Here is an 18,609-nt window from a genome sequence, read left to right on the forward strand (position 1 = left end):
AGTGCAACCCCCCCTCAGTGCACCCACCTCAGTGCAAATCCCCCCCTCAGTGAAACCCCCCCTCAGTGCAAATCCCCCCTTAGTGCAAACCCCCCCCTTAGTGAAAACCCCCTCAGTGCAATCCCCCCTCAGTGCAAACACCCCCAGTGCAAACCCCCCCTTAGTACAAACCCCCCCTCAGTGAAACCGCCCCAGGTGCAAACACCCCCCAGTGAAACCCCCCCCAGGTGCAAACACCCCTTCCATATTCAGTACCTCAGATCAGCGCAGCGACGGTCACGGCACATGGACAGAAGGTCCCCTTCCCCTCTGTACACACAAACAGAGAGGAGGGGGAGGTGGCAGCGGCTTCACTCGGCTGTGCCTGTGTGCCGAGCCCATGGCTGTGAGAGGAGGGGATGTATGGTGCTGCGGTGTGACCCTGCAACCCCCCCTCCTCTTGTACCGTGGCGCTCGGCAGTCAGCACTGCCTGCCTAAATGTCACTCCGACTCTCCGATTCCGCGGTGCTCAGCGCTGTCATTGCTGCAGTCAAGGGGGGGCGCCGGCCTGACACCCCCCAGTGTGTGGCACCCAGTGCGGCAAGCCCCCCCCACTTAGTACGCCTCTGCTGCCCGGGACCACCTCTTCCAAGTGGTCCCAGGCACAATACACTTAACCAATCCTGGTCTGTGTGTGTATAATTCCGCCCCAAAAAAAACTTTTACCAAATAAACTGTATTTGTTTTTTATTGTAAATGTTTTTCTCTAACAAGGCAATGGATTCACATGCACTGATATTGATGAGTGCCAGGTTATCAATTCCTGTTCACCAAACGCCAACTGTACTAACACACCTGGCAGTTACAGCTGCTCCTGCAAAGATGGATTCACAGGTAACTTAGATAAATCAGTTCTTATGTTAGTACGAGTGACTAGGGTTCAGAAAACAATATAAAGTATAAATGTTTCATTATCAATTAATCTTGCTTGTATTATATACTTACTTATGTTTTTAGATAAAGTTGTATGCTCTGTACAAAAACTCTACTGAAAAACTCATAGTTGCTGACTTATAGCCAAAGTCCTCGCTTATAGATTGAATGAAGAAATTACTACTATTGTACGGTCAGACCAAAGTGGATATATCCCAGGCCGATCCACTTCAATGAATCTATGTAGACTTTTTACTAACATCAAAGTCAAACATGATAATAAGGGCTCTAGCCACTTCAGCCCCAGAAGATTTTACCCGCTTCCTGACCAGAGCAATTATTTAAAATTTGGCACTGCTTCATTTTATCAATCAAAGTGTAATATGCAAATACAGTGCTACCTGATGTAAAAAAAAGGTATCAAATGTGATATTAAGCAGCGCTCAAGAGAATAAAATAAAAAAAATAAAAAATAAAATAAAAAATAAAAATAAAAAAAAACACACATATAATATTGCTAGACTATTAAGTGAAAAATAATGAGTGATCCACCCTCTATGTGAAACAATATATCAGTGTCAAAAAATAGGTGTCAATAATACACCCAAAATAACAGGTTGGCAAAAAAAATCCATAAACTGATTGTGTGAACGTAAATGAAGTTCATAAATGGAGAACAGAAGAAGTCCCTTCACGATCTTCAGACAGTGCTTTCACCACACCACAGTGACTGCGTGATTCCACCACCCATCAGAATGCAAACTCACCACAATAAATGGCCTGACACTCTCGTGTTAAGGCACACAGGCTTTTTAACTGAACCACTCAGTTTAATTGATGGAACTCCCTCTTTGGAAACTGGAGCACTCAGTTAAATAAATGGAGATCCGTTGGAAAAAGGAAAAACTCCAAGATGACCCAAGTACCCAATAGGGGCGTGGGTACTAAGTTACAACCGCATACCTTAAACTGAACTGGTCGGGCGTGGAACGGTCCATCTGTCACCAATATAGTCATCTGAAGAGCGACTCCAGTACACCTTCATAGGGCTGTGAGTAAACCTGGGCTATTTGTTGGTCCGCCGTGACCACTGGTTCACCTGGAGGAAAATTTTCGTTTGTGTTTACACCGTGTGATGTTTGGATTTAATCACTGCTTATGACAAGAGTCATTTTTGTGAGTGCATCTATTGGGAGATTTTTAGTGTTTTTATTAAAAGTTGTGTTGCAATATCACACTATTGTGCTCTCTCTCTTCATTATACATGTGGCTGTCATCTTGGAGTTTTTCCTTTTTTCCTTTTTCCAACGGATCTCCATTTATTTAACTGAGTGCTCCAGTTTCCAAAGAGGGAGTTCCATCAATTAAACTGAGTGGTTCAGTTAAAAAGCCTGTGTGCCTTAACACGAGAGTGTCAGGCCATTTATTGTGGTGAGTTTGCATTCTGATGGGTGGTGGAATCACGCAGTCACTGTGGTGTGGTGAAAGCACTGTCTGAAGATCGTGAAGGGACTTCTTCTGTTCTCCATTTATGAACTTCATTTACGTTCACACAATCAGTTTATGGATTTTTTTTGCCAACCTGTTATTTTGGGTGTATTATTGACACCTATTTTTTGACACTGATATATTGTTTCACATAGAGGGTGGATCACTCATTATTTTTCACTTAATAGTCTAGCAATATTATATGTGTGTTTTTTTTTATTTTATTCTCTTGAGCGCTGCTTAATATCACATTTGATACCTTTTTTCACATCAGGTAGCACTGTATTTGCATATTACATTTTGATTGTTTAACTTTTAGAGCAGCAGCTCACATATATTTATTTATTAATTTATTTATTTATATTATCAATATCACTATATTTTCACTTATATTCTCCAGTTACGCGCAGTGGGGGTGGCTCAATTAGACGGCCCTTATTTCCACCTTTTTCCCATACTGCTTCATTTTACCTGACAATTGCGCGATCATGCAAATGAAAATTGTAAATGTTTTTCTCTAACAAGGCAATGGATTCACATGCACTGATATTGATGAGTGCCAGGTTATCAATTCCTGTTCAGCAAACGCCAACTGTACTAACACACCTGGCAGTTACAGCTGCTCCTGCAAAGATGGATTCACAGGTAATTTGGATAAATAAGGTCTTATGTTAGTACGAGTGACTAGTTTTCAGAAAATATAAAGTATGAATGTTCAATGATGGATTAAAGGAGTTGTAAAGGCAGAAGTTTTTTTTTTTATCTTAATGCATTCTATGCATTAAAGAGGAAGTAAACCCTCCGTTCAAAACCAAAACAAATAAAAATCCTGCATAGCATACTAGCTGATTATGTTTCTTACCTCCGATCGAAGCCCCCACAGCTGTCCACGTCTCCCCCTCCAGCCGCCGACATGTTGTCCTCGAGTGACTTCCGGGTCTCGCGGCTCCGACGCTGTGATTGGCCGGAGCCATGATGATGTCACCCCCGCGCATGCGTGCGAAAACGATACAGTACAACTGAAGCAGCGGCACACAGTGCTATTGCTTTAGTTGGCTTAAGTGTGCATGTGCCGCATGACGTTGGCACATGCAAATAGAGGGATATCTCCTAAACCATGCAGGTGTAGGAGATATCCTTGTTAGCTACAGGTAAGCGTTAATATAGACTTACCTGTAACATTAAGTTGCAACCAAGGGTTTACAACCATTTTAAAGCAGAGCTCCACCCTAAAATGGAACTTCCGCTCATCGGAACCCTCCCCCCCTCCAGTGTCACATTTGACACCTTTCAGTGGGAGGGGGGTGCAGATACCTGTCTAAAGACATGTATTTGCATCCACTTCTGGCCACACAGTCTGTGGGTAGACTGCGGGCAGGACGTCAGATCCCGTCCCCCCGGTTGTGTTCTGGGAAACACACGGCTCCCAGAACACAGCGTGGACTAGTGAGCATGGCATAGCGCGACTCGCGCATGCACCATAGGAACCCGGGCAGTGAAGCTGCAATGCTTCACTTCCTGGTTCCCTCACTGAGGATGGCGGTGGGGGCAGCAGAGGGACGAGTGATCGCTCGTCCTCTGCTGCCGACAGCGCTGGACTCCAGGACAGGTAAGTGTCCTAATATTAAAAGTCAGCAGCTGCAGTATTTGTAGCTGCTGGCTTTTAATATTTTTTTTCGGTGGAGATACGCCCGACCAGAGAAGAGGAGGATCCAGGCTGCTCTGTGCAAAACCAACTGCACAGAAGAGGTAAGTATAACATGTTTGTTATTTATTTTATTTTTTAAAAACAAGACTTTACAGTCACTTTAATCTTCCTTGTATGATATACGGATTTATCTTTTTAGATAAAATTGTATGCATTGTACAAACATTCTATTGAAAAACTCAGTTTGATCCAAAAGGGTAAAATCAGGTAGAGAGGAAGCTGGAAAAGCTGGAAGTAGGAAAATTATGTTTTTAAATTACCTCTTAAATTCTCTTAGGATGCTCGTACACACGGGCAAGAATCTCGTCAGGAAAAAAACGTTGTTTTTCCAGACGAGATTCTTGGCAAGAATCTCTTGCCACCCGAATGTACACACAGACCTTTCAAAAGAACCGTGGTTCTCTTGAAAGGCAAGAATGCGGTGATGTCTTCGTGTACAACGTCACTTTCGATGCCATTGCCTCCATCTTGCTTCACCCTACCTATGCTGTGGAAGCTACCACGCATGCATCAAAGTCATTACGAGCATGTGCAGGTTTCCATGGCGACAGGTAAGTATACACACTCTTGGGTTTCTCGTCGGGAAACAGGCCGACAAGAATCTCGACAAGAAAATAAAGAGTAGGATCTCTATTTTTCTCGTCGAGATTCTGGCCAGATTTCCAGACGAGAAACCTGAAAGCCTCGTATACACGCTCGGTTTACTCGGCAAGAAAGCTCTGCCAGCAGTTTTCTTGCTGGTTCTTGCCGAGAAAACCAAGCGTGTGTACGAGGCTTCACACTAGACAAGTGGTCCCGATCACACTTACATCATCACTCCTGCTACCCAGACCAGTGATCAGTGGCGGTTCGTCCATAGAGGGAGCTGGAGAGCCGCCCCCTCTGACTCTCACCGCCACTGAGTCTAATAACATAGATTCATGCATTGCACGAATCTATGTTATTATCGCCACTGCCGCTGTTCTATTCAGATGGTCGGCGCTCATGTCCGGCCATCTGAATAACGGCAGCTGGTTGGCTGTACGGAAGTGCCTATCAGAGCCAACGGTGATACCCGAGTATACCCAAGTACAGCCCTCGGGTCCCGGAAGCTTATACAAGGAACGCACTAGGGATGCGCTCCTTGGATAAGACTGACAGGCGTCTCAGCCAATCAGGTTGGCTGATTCTGGCTACCGGTAACCTGATTGGCTGAGACGCCTGTCAGTCATCGAGGGCGGTAGAAGACATCGAGGGATGTGGATGGCTGACTCCAGTAAAGGTAAGTGCCGGGCGGGGGGGGGGGGGGGAATGGGCACTTTACAGGGCACAGCAGATCCAAGCCTGCCTTGAAAGTGATTAGTTTATGCAAAACGAAGAGTGGAATCCTGCATTGTGTTTAACCAATTTGTGACTAAAAGGTCAAGGAAGGCTTCATTTAAATGTATCAGCAATGATTGGGGGAAAATGGAGATTGATGTTCATCCACACCATCTCCCATCACAGAATGTCTTGCATATATTGAAAATAATGGAAGATGTTTTTAGAATGTATGATCTGCTTGGCAAACGAACCACTGTGCTATGGGCATTCAAGCCATAACTGTTAGGCCCCGTACTCACGACCAAACATGTCTGCTGAAACTGGTCCGCGGACCAGTTTCAGCGGACATGTTCGATCGTGTGTAGGCAGTAACGGACAGGATTCCAGCAAACATTCGTCGGCCAGACCGTTTTCCAACGAACAACTGTTTCCTGGTCTTGCTTTAAAACAGTCTGCTGGAATCGTGTCCGTCAGACATGTTCCGTCGTCTGTACACAAAAGCAGCGTACAAAAACCCCGCGCATGCTCAGTCCAAATGAGGAGACGGGAGCGCTCGTTCAGGTAAAACTCGCGTTTGTTTGGGATATGGCACATTCGTCATTAGAAACCTTTTATTCTAGCAAGAGAACAATGTCTTAAAAAGGCGCACTAAACCACAGTTTCTTGCCTTGTTTTATTAATTCTTCTCTTGCTAGAATAACCCCGTTCTCTTGCTGATGCAATTTCAATAGAGTTGTCCCATACTGAAATGTCACATTTCTTGCTTGTGATGTAATCCTTTAATAAGGTTTTCTATGCCAGACGTGTGTTTTGGTTGGTGGTCCTCCATAATTTATTTTAGTCATTTTTGTAAAGGAATGTGCATCTTTTAATTTTTTTTTGTTGTTTCTAGTTATGTCACCATTTTCTTAAATTTTTTTTTACATGTTTATTTTTTTTTTATTTAATTTTTTTTTTTTTTTGTGTTTCATTTGAGAATATTGAACCATGTTGGCACACCAAATGTCCCCCCCCCCCAAGGAGTGTGTCCTTTGTAAATGACCCATTGTATATTTATTCAAGGTTTGCTGCCTAATAATCCCCACAGTATACCAAACAATAGACATGTTTTCAAATGATAGCAAAAATACATTTATTTATGCAAATGTCATCCAAACAAAAAAAGAACGGCAGCACTAGAACAGATAGCAAACTATATGCAAACTTGCATTTCCAACATGGTGAAGGATAAACTTCCAAGCCTCAGGAGCCAAACACAAAAATATGAAGCAGCAGCACAGAAACAAAGGAACCCAAACTGTGGTAGTCCAAACAATATGTCCTTTATGTGGAAGGAAATGGAAGGCAGAGAATCAACGTTTCCTCCTCTTTCCAACCTTCCCTCCAGGCAGCCTTCCAGCGGATCTTACACGGGCTCTTGCAGGTGGGGTCGATGTGGCAGCAGGAGGATGGTGTTCCGCAAGCCGGGCCGGGTCACATAGCCCAGTGTCTGGGGTCAGCAGGCCCTTCTGCATCCACCAAAGGACCTGGTTCATCAGGGCCTTTGCCAGTCTTCTCTGGTCCTCCTCCCCTTCATTCAAATCGTGTGCCAAGGAGGCACTGAAGGCCTCTGTGGGGTTGAGGGGGGCCCTCATGATGGCGCTTGCCTCCTGTATCATGCGGAGGCTTGCCTCCTCCACAGGCCTCAACTGCCTCCTTCGGCCTGATGGCCTCACCTGGGGGGGAGAAGACTGGCTGGTGGTGCTTCTCCTGGCCGGGGGGACCTGCTGCAGGCCACTGGGCCCAGCCTCCTCCTGGCTGCCACTGACCCCGGCCTCCTCCTGGCTGCCACTGACCCCGGCCTCCTCCTGGCTGACAGACACGTGAGGATCTGCCACCTCCTGGCTGATCTCTTCTTCCTGTGTGCAAAAAAAAGGACATTTTTTACAATTTCGCTAAATAAAACCACACTCATTTTCATGTTTTTCGTTTAGTATTTTCTGTTCATTATTACTTGAATAGACTCTACTTCTGACCCCTGCAGTTGTCATCCCTGACACCTATTTGTCTGTACACCTTTTTTTGTGCTTTTTCCCAGCTTGGCTTTTCTTTTACAATATCAAATCATTAATCCACCAATAATTATTTAGGCCAGAAATATAGAGGAAACTACTATACCTCCTCATCGAAGGGTGGCAGATCTGCATCTCTGTCAGCCAGGCCCTCTTCCTCCGACTCTGCAGGGCTGTGATCATCTGGGGAATGTCCGCTGGAAGGTAGCATGGAGGAAAGGTTGGAAGCAAGACTAGACATCGTTTTCCTGCCTTCCATTTCATCCCGCAAAAAAGCCATCTGTTTGTAATACCACAGTTTGGGTTCCTTTGCTTGTGTTGCTGCTGCTCCCGATTTTTTGCTTTTATTAGCTTTGTATGCTCTTCTGTATGTGCTTCTCAGGTTGGCAAGTTTATCCTTCACCATGTTGGCAGTGCATCCTGGCACCCATGTTTGCATATAGTTTGCTAGCCCCTCTAGTGCTGCCGCTTGTACATCTTTATTACAATATAAAGAGTGTTTGGAATTCCACAGGATGGGCGTGTCCTGATATTTTTGTAGTAAGGCCTCTATAGCTTCCTTTGTTTGTAGTTGGTCCATTTCCCGTTGTGAAATATGATATTTCTTTTTGAGTCTAGATTCGCAAAACATAAACCAAAGAAAAATAGATATTCAAAAGGATCAGCGTTGACCTTGATATAATATGTGTCTTCAAATTTATTACCTATATCTAATTACAAACACAGTCTCTCTTGTTTAAACAATGATTGGCAGCTCGGCCGCATTGGTTGTACCAAACATTGATTTTCTAGATGCAGAGCCATTCTTAACATTGCAGTAACTATTTTTAATATAGAAAAATAAACAATGATTACAAATGACAGTATTCATCTAGGCACTCTTTCATGTGTAGATCTCATGCCCCTGACAATGGATGACATAAAAGACACTTCCTAATGACCTCTGTACAACCAACACTTGAACAATACTTTGCCTGATCTGAATACACCATTCAAAAACTTGTCAATGAGGTACAGCATTGTTCACATCTCTATTTTGTGAGGTGTCCAAAAGCATTTGGACACCAAAATAACATTGTGGTACCCCATAGACAGAATAGCTTAAAAAGGGTGCAACCAACAGCCCAAACCCCCATCCCATGTGTCTACATTTTCTAGGCCTCTGCTGATCCCATTTTTAATTTCCTTACCTTCCTGTCTCTCGGTCCTCGTTTCTCACGCTCGCCTAATTACCGCGTAAGATGCGTAATCACGGCGTGCACCTTTTAAACACTCCGCGTATTTATTAAACCCCGCCCTCGTCACCTTTGCTAGGCCCCTAATCAATGTGTTTAGGAAATATGGCGTTAACTGTGTATGTTCTGGATGCGCTCGAAGATTCTCCGCGTAACCTACGTAAACACGTTGTTTGCATTCTCTACACTCCGCGTATGTATTAAACGCCGCCCTCTTCTCCGCCCATGGCGTAACAATTCATCTTTTCCCCGCCCATAATCTCTGTGGGAAAGGAAAGATGGCGATGTCACACGAGCGGGCACGATGCTCTCATGCCACAAGTGAAGGGACAGAGGCAGGGACGTCCCGATCAAGGCAAAGAAGATACAAAGCCACTAATATGCGGTTCCAGGAAATGGTGGAGTTAGTTTCCATCATGCGGAGGAAGGACTATGATGGTGAATTAGGGCCATACAAGACCCCTAACCGCCGAAAGGCACATATTATGGACAAGGTGGCGAGGAGAATGCAGAGGATGTTTGGGATCACCAGGTCCAAGGAACAGCTGAGGAAACGCTGGTCAGACTTAAAATTGAGGGAGCCACATCAGATGAAGAAGATACTTAAAATTCTGCGTAAAAGTAAGTAAATATATTTTGGGGTTGGGGGGGGGTTGATAGTCTGCAATAATGTGTTGCCATGTATATTTCACCATCTGCCTCCTTGGCCTGCTTGTAATTTTAAAGACATGTTGTCATTTATTTTTTATGACATAAATAACTACATATTTACAAATAGTGTTCTTAGTAAACCACGTAACATCACATAGTTTCTCAGAAAGGCTCGGTTATTCCAGGAACAACACACCTGGACATGGCTCACTGGCCAAAAACTTTGTTTGTAAACATTGTGTAAAAGCTAGTTATAAAAAATAGAATGAGGAGAATGGGAAAGGCAAACAGGATACATTCTAAAAACAGTGGTACTAAAGCAGATGTTTTCACATCTGCAATGCAGAGCACCTGTGTCTCCCCAAATCAAAAATGGGTTTTGGTAGGGTCTCCCAGAAATACAGTTTATGGGGGACATCCATGTGTGTCACTTTGCTAAAAAGGGGCAGGATCAGAGCTTGCCATAGAAGTAATTCAAAAATGTAGGTTTGGTGAAAGATAAAAGTAAATAAATGAAAGCCTCTTCTAAGCAATGTGTGTGATTTATGCTCTCCAATATCTGTGTGCTGATGAGTATACATTTTTTTGGTTGTTATTTAAGGGGAAAGAAGTCGCCAGCATTTGGAGGAGGCAGAGAGGGCCAGACAAGACCAAAATCTTCCATCTCGACATGTGGAGGAGGAGGAGGAGGAGGATGTGGAAGGAGAAGAGGATGTGGAAGGAGAAGAGGATGTGGAAGGAGAAGAGGATGTGGAAGGAGAAGAGGATGTGGAAGGAGAGGAGGAAGGAAGAAAGGAGGAAGGAAGAGAGGAGGAAGAAGTAATTTTGGACTTAGAATTTATAGCAGATGAAGGGCAAGTGGCGGAAGAACAATTTGGCGAATTGAAAGAAGGTGGATTGATGGATGAAGGAGGAGTCGAAGATGATGGGGAAGTGGTGGAAGAAGGAGGAGTGATAGAAGATGATGGGGAGGTGGTGGAAGAAGGAGGAGTGATAGAAGATGTCGAAGAGGTGGAAAGGAGAAGCCCATCAGGTCAGTGTCACCCTAGCTTGATTTAAAAAAACATATGTAGATAGGCCTCATCAAATATAAAATTTTTGAATGCCCATTTTTTACTTTTTTAGGGGAGGAGGATGGTGTGTCAATATTTTCACGTGCAAGTGCTGCTATAATTATTCAACAGGTAATGGAGTGCAGCACTGAAATGCACAATATGCGTGAAAGGATGGTTGTCATGGAACAGAATGTAACAAATGTCCTTTTGGAATGCAGCACGGAAATGGACAATATGCGGCAAAGAATGATGGTCATCGAATCTAATTTTAAAAATATTATTGACATGATGGGCCGTGTCAAAGACTGAAACACCCCCCGCCCATCCCCCGCCCCCACAAACATCTTTACTGTTTTAATAATGAATACGCCAAAATTTGAAGATACACACACAGTGTGCCAACATGTGCTATATGCCATCACAGAATATCTAGTGTTTGTGCTTTGTGGGTGCAACCCCCTCCTCCATCCTCAAGTAGTTGAGAGGAAGGGTTTGCTCCCACAAAACACAGACATTGATCACCCATGATGTCAGATAGCACATGTGGCCATTTGTCTGTTGAACCAATGACATTTGGCGAGTTTGCACTGAATGTGTGTATCTTCAAATTTTGGCGTGTTCCAGTGTGAAAGCACACCATGACTGACTGCTGTTGTGAATTTTTATATTTTTATAAGTTTTAAGTTCTTTTGTTTGTCCATGTTGTACATTTTTGGATAATAAAAAGTTTAGACCATAAAGAATAAACACCCAAAAAAATGAAATATATATATATATATAGAATTATAAATCTCTCTAATCACTGAATTTAGTGAAGTCGAGATTTGACTCCTAAATCACCCCAACAAATATTCGTAGTTAAAAACACACAAAAAAATGGAAAAAAAAAAAAAAAATTTAAAATAAAATATAGGTTTTTGGGCCTAAAAAATATGCCGAGAAGAAAAAATACAAAGGCGGTAAACACCCCACCAAAAATATTCTATATATATATATATATATATATATATGTAAACAATAAATCGAACTATATTTGATAAACAAAACTGTGAACTTGTTAAAAAATGTATATTCTTGATAATATTTTTTGTTTAATTACCTGAAAAAAAAATACACAAAGTCCAAAAAATATTGTAGACTCCTAAGTACAAAAGCAGGGAGTAATGAAAAAAATATAAAATAATTTTTGTGGTCATGAACAAGCAAAAATTAAAACACTTGACCTCAAAATTTTCAAATGGAGTTGCTTCTTATTTCTAGACTCAATACCCTGTTTGTAGATGAGTGAATACTGTGCAAAATGTGGTTATTTACTAAAAGTGGAGAAATCAATTATGCACTAAAATTGCAGAAGTTAGTTAGAGAACCAGGAAGACAGATAAAAAGAGAAAAAGCATTAATGACAAACAACTGTATAAAGTCCAATGGTCTAATTATTTATTATTTGTGAGAATATTCCTTTCTTTGGGGGCCGAATTAGAAAGAAATATGATCTGGCATAGCAATGGCCCCCCGACCCATGAAGTACTCAACATATTTGTCGCGTACCTCACGAGCTGATTGGGGGGCCAAGCCAGCGCGACCAGTGTCCAGCCCGGGAAGGGGATCTGAGGGTAGTCTTGCCTCAGAACCGATGTTGGGTAGGTACGTCTGGGAGTGCCTGCGTAAAAAGTTGTGCAAAATGCAGCAGACAAATACAACGGTGTCCAATTTATATTCCGCCAGATGTATCGATGTCCTGAACAGGCGGAACCGGTTGGTGAGTATCCCAAAGGCATTCTCGACTACCCTCCGAGCCCTGGCCAACCGAAAATTAAACACACTCCTCTCTGAGGTGAGGGTCCTCTGGGGAAAAGGCCGCATGAGGTGAGGACCAAGCCCGAAAGCCTCGTCCGCTAGGAACACAAACGAAAGTCCTTCCACATTCTCTTCATCTGGTGGCAATGCCAGACCACCAGCTTGGAGACGATCATAGAAATCAGTCCGTGCGAACACTCCCCCATCAGACATCCGGCCATTCTTCCCCACGTCCACATATAGAAACTCATACTGTGCCGACACCACCGCCATCAACACAATACTATGATAACCCTTGTAATTATAATAGTAGGACCCCGAGTGGGGTGGGGGCACAATGCGGACGTGTTTCCCATCTATTGCTCCACCGCAGTTTGGAAAATCCCACCGCTGGGCAAATTGGGAAGCCACAGACTGCCATTCCTGTGGTGTGGAGGGTAGCTGTGGGGACAAACAAAAAAAGAGATTTAGTACTTTGGCACAAAAACATCCTACAAGCATCCTTGTGAAACTTCACAGTATTAAAATTGCATTTGAAAAATGTGCATGGAGAATTTGGGAAATGTAATATATATAGGGCCACTTAATTAAGAGACTCCACAGCCCTCTGATGGGGACTTAAAAAATTTGAGGGGGGGGGGACACAAAAACCAAAAAGTCGTGTTTTAAAAAATGGCAAGGTGGGTTTGTCCCTAGGATAGCATGCTGGACAGGTTAATATTGGGTAAGGGACAAATATGCAGGTAGGTCAAGAATAAAACATGTAAAGCTTATATCAACATGCATAGGGAGAAAAGGGAACATTAGTTAAACACACAGCATATCTGGGAATTTAAAAATAAAGTTAGTTGGCCACATTATTTCAGCCAGGAAACTTACCTTAATATACTCCTCATGCAGAACTTTGATGATGGCAGCACACGTGTCCGGTATGATGACCCCAAGCGCCTGCGGAGAGATGCCTGTCGAGAACTTGAGGTCCTGCAGGCTCCTCCCAGTCGCCAGGTACCGCAACGTGGCAATAAGCCTCTGCTCGGCCGTGATGGCTTGGCGCATCACAGTGTCCTGCCTCGTGATATAGGGGGACAGAAGATCCAGCAGACGGTTGAATACGGGGTCCGTCATGCGGAGAAAATTCCTAAAGTCATTAGGATTATTCTCCTGGATTTCCCTAAGCAGAGGCATATGTGAGAACTGGTCACGCTGGCGCAACCAATTCTTGGTCCAGAAACGCCTCCGCCCCCTGTTTCTGGCCAAAGTACTGGAATAATAAACATATCCAGCAGCCATCCCATAAACAGCACCAACTCGCGAAAATTGACGCTGCTGCTCCATCATGGCTTCAAACCGGCCGGCTGGTCAGTCAAGAACACACTCAAACAGAAAGCACTCACAAATCCAGCACTACCTGCGACGAACGCGTGACAAACAGATACGAGCGCACAGGATGCAACTGCAAAAGCAGAAACAACCTGCTAGCCTATAGCCGAATGACAACTACGTTACCGCAAGCACACGCACTGAACCCGTGAATACACGCTGTCAAAGCCTGGAGACCGAGAAGCGCGAATCAGCTCTAACCAAACCTTCACTAACACGAGCAAACCCGTAACTAGCAAAAGAGGAACAGAGGGCGGCGCCATTAAGTTTGGTCTTCCCCTTTATAGTGACGTCGTACGTAGTTTACGTGCACGCGTTCCGGTACGACGGTAATTTGGTCCGCTGGTGTGTACAAGCCAGCGGAACCAAACAAAAATCAGCCTTGTACGCCGGAAACTGTCCGGCAGACAGTTTTCAGCGCACAGATCCGGTCGTGAGTACAAGGCCTGAGTTTAAGCACTGGATGTACTGTGAAATGAAAATAAGAGTATTGCATAAAGCAACAGCCTCTGATACTGAAAAAAAAAAAAAAACTTTACAGGGCACAGCGGCGACATCAATGGGCACAGTGGCGACAATAGGCACAGTGGGGACAATGGGCACAGTGGGGACAATTAAAGGGCACAGCGGCGACAATTAAAGGGCACAGCTGTGACAATTAAAGGGCACAGTGGTGACAATTAAAGGGCACAGTGGTGACAATTGATGGCACAGTGGCTGTGTTTGATGGCATGGCACAGTGGCTGCGTTTAATGGCATGGCACAGTGGTGCGAATTGATGGCACATTGGCGAAAATTGATGGCACAGTGGCTGCGTTTGATGGCATGGCACAGTGGTGACAATTGATGGCACAGTGGCTGCATTTGATGGGCACAGTGAGGCTGCAATTTTTTTTTCCATTTGCGCCCCCCCAAAAATTTACAGTGATTCTTGGTTCTGTACAACGTTTTTCTGAAGAGTTATGTGGTCTGGCATGGTTTTCACTTACACAGCAGCAAGCAGTTCCAGACCACAAATGAACCCTGCCTGGGACCACCTCTTCCAAGTGGTCCCAGGCACAATATGCTTAACCAATCCTAGTCTGTGTGTGTGTGTAATCCCCCCCCCCCCAAGAAAAGCTTTTACCAAATAAACTGTATTTGTTTTTTATTGTAAATGTTTTTCTCTAACAAGGCAATGGATTCACATGCACTGATATTGATGAGTGCCAGGTTATCAATTCCTGTTCACCAAACGCCAACTGTACTAACACACCTGGCAGTTACAGCTGCTCCTGCAAAGATGGATTCACAGGTAACTTGGATAAATCAGTACGAGTGACTAGTGTTCAAAAAACAATATAAAGTATGAATGTTTCATTATCAATTAATCTTGCTTGTATTATATACTTACTTATCTTTTTAGATAAAGTTGTATGCTCTGTACAAAAACTCTACTGAAAAACTCATAGTTGCTGACTTCTAGCCAAAGTCCTCGCTTATAGATTGAATGAAGAAATTACTACTATTGTACGGTCAGACCAAAGTGGATATATCCCGGGCCGATCCACTTCAATGAATCTATGTAGACTTTTTACTAACATCAAAGTCAAACATGATAATAAGGGCTCTAGCCACTTTAGCCCCAGAAGATTTTACCCGCTTCCTGACCAGAGCAATTATTTAAAATTTTCCCACAAATAGGGCTTTCTTTTGGTGGTATTTGATCACCTCTGCAGTTTTATTTTTTGCGCTATAAACAAAAAAGTGTGACAATTAATATTGTTTACTTTTTGCTATAATAAATATCCCCAAAAATGTTTTTAAAAAACAAATGTCTTTATCAGTTTAGGCCAATATATATTCTTCTACATATTTTTGGTAAGTGATCTGCGATTTTTAGCAATACTGCGACATTGCGGCGGACAGATCGGACACTTTTGACAGAATCATGTGCAAGGGAAATTAAAGAATGAAACCCCATTCACTAATCTAAGTGAATTTTCCAGATTTCTTTCACTTAGCTTAGTGAATGAGCTAACTTCAATTAACCAATCATGAACAAGTAAAAGGCATTTTTTTTCCTTGTACATCATTGTCCATATGCAAGGGGAAATTTTACTTTGTTTCACTTTATTCACTAAGATAGAGCCCAATTTTGTAATTGTAAAGACAGAAGGTTTTATTTTTATCTTAATGCATAGAATTGCATAGAATTAATGCATCTTAATGCATAAAAAACTTTCTGTGTGTAGCAGCCTCCACAGCCCACCTAATTACTTATCTGAGCTCCATCTCTCTCCAGCGATGTCAACAATTGTCTTAGCCATCCGTTACCCTCCAGTTGATTGGCTTTGACACAGCAGCGGCGCCATTGGCTCCCATGGCTGTCAATCAAAGTTAGCCAATCAGGGGAGAGAGGGCGGGGCTAGGTCAGGGCTCTGTGTCTGATAGATACACAGAGCCGTGACTCGCCTCGGGTGCCCCATAGGAAGCTGCTAGCTATGGGGGCACTCCTCAGGAGGGAAGGGCCAGGAGCACCAAAGAGGGACCCGAGAAGAGGAGGATCCAGGCTGCTCTGTGCAAAACCAACTGCAAAGAAGAGGTAAGTATAACATGTTTGTTATTTATTTTATTTTTTTAAAACAAGACTTTACAGTCACTTTAATCTGATTATGTTTTACTTACCTCCGATCAAAGCCCCCACAGCTGTCCACGTCTCCCCCTCCGGCCGCCGACATGTTGTCCTCGAGCGACTTCTGGGTCTCGCGGCTCCGACGCTGTGACCAGATCAATTACTTAAAATTTGGCACTGCTTCGTTTTACCTGACAATTGCGCGATCATGCAATGCTGTACCAAAACAAAATTTGCATACTTTTTTTCCCACAAATAGGGCTTTCTTTTGGTGGTATTTGATTACCTCTGCAATTTTTTTTTTTTTTTGCGCTATAAACAAAAAAGTGTGACAATTAGAAAACAACTATATTTTTTACTTTTTGCTATAATAAATATCCCCAAAAATATTTTTAAAAAACAAATTTCTTTATCAGTTTAGGCCAATATATATTCTTCTACATATTTTTGGTAAAAAATCGCAATACGTGTATATTGATTGGTTTGCGCAAAAGTTATAGCTTCTACAAACTATGGGAAAGATTTATGACATTTTTATTATAATTATTTTTTACTAGTAATAGCAGTGATCTGCGATTTTTTGCAATACTGCAACATTGCGGCGGACAGATCGGACACTTTTGACACAATCATATGCAAGGAAAATTAAAGAATGAAACCCCATTCACTAATCTAAGTGAATTTTCCAGATTTCTTTCACTTAGCTTAGTGAATGAGCTAACTTCAATTAACCAATCATGAACAAGTAAAAGACCCTTTTTTTTCCCTTGTATATCATTGTCCATATGCAAGGGGAAATTTTACTTTGTTTCACTTTATTCACTAAGATAGAGCAAAATTTTCTTTTCAAAGTGAAAATTCCCTTTGAAATTAAACATGATGTAATTTTTTTGTAAATCAGTTCAAAGAAAGGCATTAAAAACAAACAACCCAATAAACTTTTACCATATAAACTGCATTTGTTTTTAATTGTAAATGTTTTTCTCTAACAAGGCGATGGATTGATATGCAATGATATTGATGAGTGCCAGGGCAACAATTCCTGTTCAGCAAATGCCACCTGTACTAACACACCTGGCAGTTACAGCTGCTCCTGCAAAGATGGATTGACAGGTAATTTGGATAAATAAGGTCTTATGTTAGTACGAGTGACTAGTTTTCAGAAAGTATAAAGTATGAATGTTCAATGATGGATTAAAGGAGTTGTAAAGGCAGAAGGTTTTATTTTTATCTTAATGCATTCTATGCATTAAGATAAAAAACTTTCTGTGTGTAGCAGCTTCCACAGCCCACCTAATTACTTATTGGAGCCCCATCTCTCTCCAGCGATGTCCACAAGTGTCTTAGCCATCCATTACCCTCCCGTTGATTGGCTTTGACACAGCAGCGGCGCCATTGGCTCCCATGGCTGTCAATCAAAGTTAGCCAATCAAGGGAGAGAGGGCGGGGCTGGGTCAAGGCTCTGTGTCTGATAGATACCCAGAGCCGTGACTCGCCTCGGGTGCCCCATAGGAAGCTGCTAGCTATGGGGGCACTCGTCAGGAGGGAAGGGCCAGGAGCACCAAAAAGGGACACAAGAAGAGGAGGATCCAGGCTGCTCTGTGCAAAACCAACTGCAAAGAAAAGGTAAGTATAAAATGTTTGTTATTTATTTTATTTTTTTAAAACAAGACTTTACAGTCACTTTAATCTTCCTTGTATGATATACGGATTTATCTTTTTAGATAAAATTGTATCCATTGTAAAAACATTCTGCTGAAAAACTCAGTTCAAAAGGGTAAAATCAGGTAGAGGGGAAGCTGGAAAAGCAGGAAGTAGGAAAATTATGTTTTTAAATTGCCTCTTAAATTCTCTTAGGATGTGTTTACACTGGGAATGGTTTAAGTAAACCATGCTCGAGTTCACTTGTCTACACTCACACTAGACAAGTGGTCCCGATCACACTTACATCATCACTCCTGCTACACAGACCAGTGATCCTTGGTTCTGTACACAGTTTTTCTGAAGAGTTATGTGGTCTGGCATGGTTTTCACTTACACAGCAACAAGCAGTTCCAGACCACAAATGAACCCTGCCCAGGACCACCTCTTCCAAGTGGACCCAGGCACAATACACTTAACAAGTCCTGGTCTGTGTGTGTGTAATGCCCCCCCCCCCCCCCCAAGAAAAGCTTTTACCAAATAAACTGTATTTGATTTTTCATTGTAAATTTTTCTCTCTAACAAGGCAATGGAGTCACATGCACTGATATTGATGAGTGCCAGGGCATCAATCCCTGTTCACAAAACGCCAACTGTACTAACACACCTGGCAGTTACAGCTGCTCCTGCAAAGATGGATTCACAGGTAACTTAGATAATTTAGGTCTTATGTTAGTACGAGTGACTAGGGTTCAGAAAACAATATAAGGTATG

General features: G+C 42.8%; 1 protein-coding gene across 1 annotated transcript in view; it reads left to right on the forward strand.

The window, feature by feature from the left end:
• The window catches only part of LOC120936885, a 218,120-nt gene that overhangs the window by 127,361 nt on the left and 72,150 nt on the right, over positions 1 to 18,609 (forward strand). Inside the window, exons 40-44 of the mRNA XM_040349651.1 lie at positions 755 to 874; positions 2,927 to 3,046; positions 14,755 to 14,874; positions 17,188 to 17,307; positions 18,422 to 18,541. Coding sequence (XP_040205585.1) covers positions 755 to 874; positions 2,927 to 3,046; positions 14,755 to 14,874; positions 17,188 to 17,307; positions 18,422 to 18,541 — 600 coding nt within the window. The remainder of the gene's footprint in view (positions 1 to 754; positions 875 to 2,926; positions 3,047 to 14,754; positions 14,875 to 17,187; positions 17,308 to 18,421; positions 18,542 to 18,609) is intronic.

This window comes from Rana temporaria, chromosome 4 (assembly GCF_905171775.1).
Source record: "Rana temporaria chromosome 4, aRanTem1.1, whole genome shotgun sequence".
Lineage (NCBI taxonomy): Eukaryota > Metazoa > Chordata > Amphibia > Anura > Ranidae > Rana > Rana temporaria.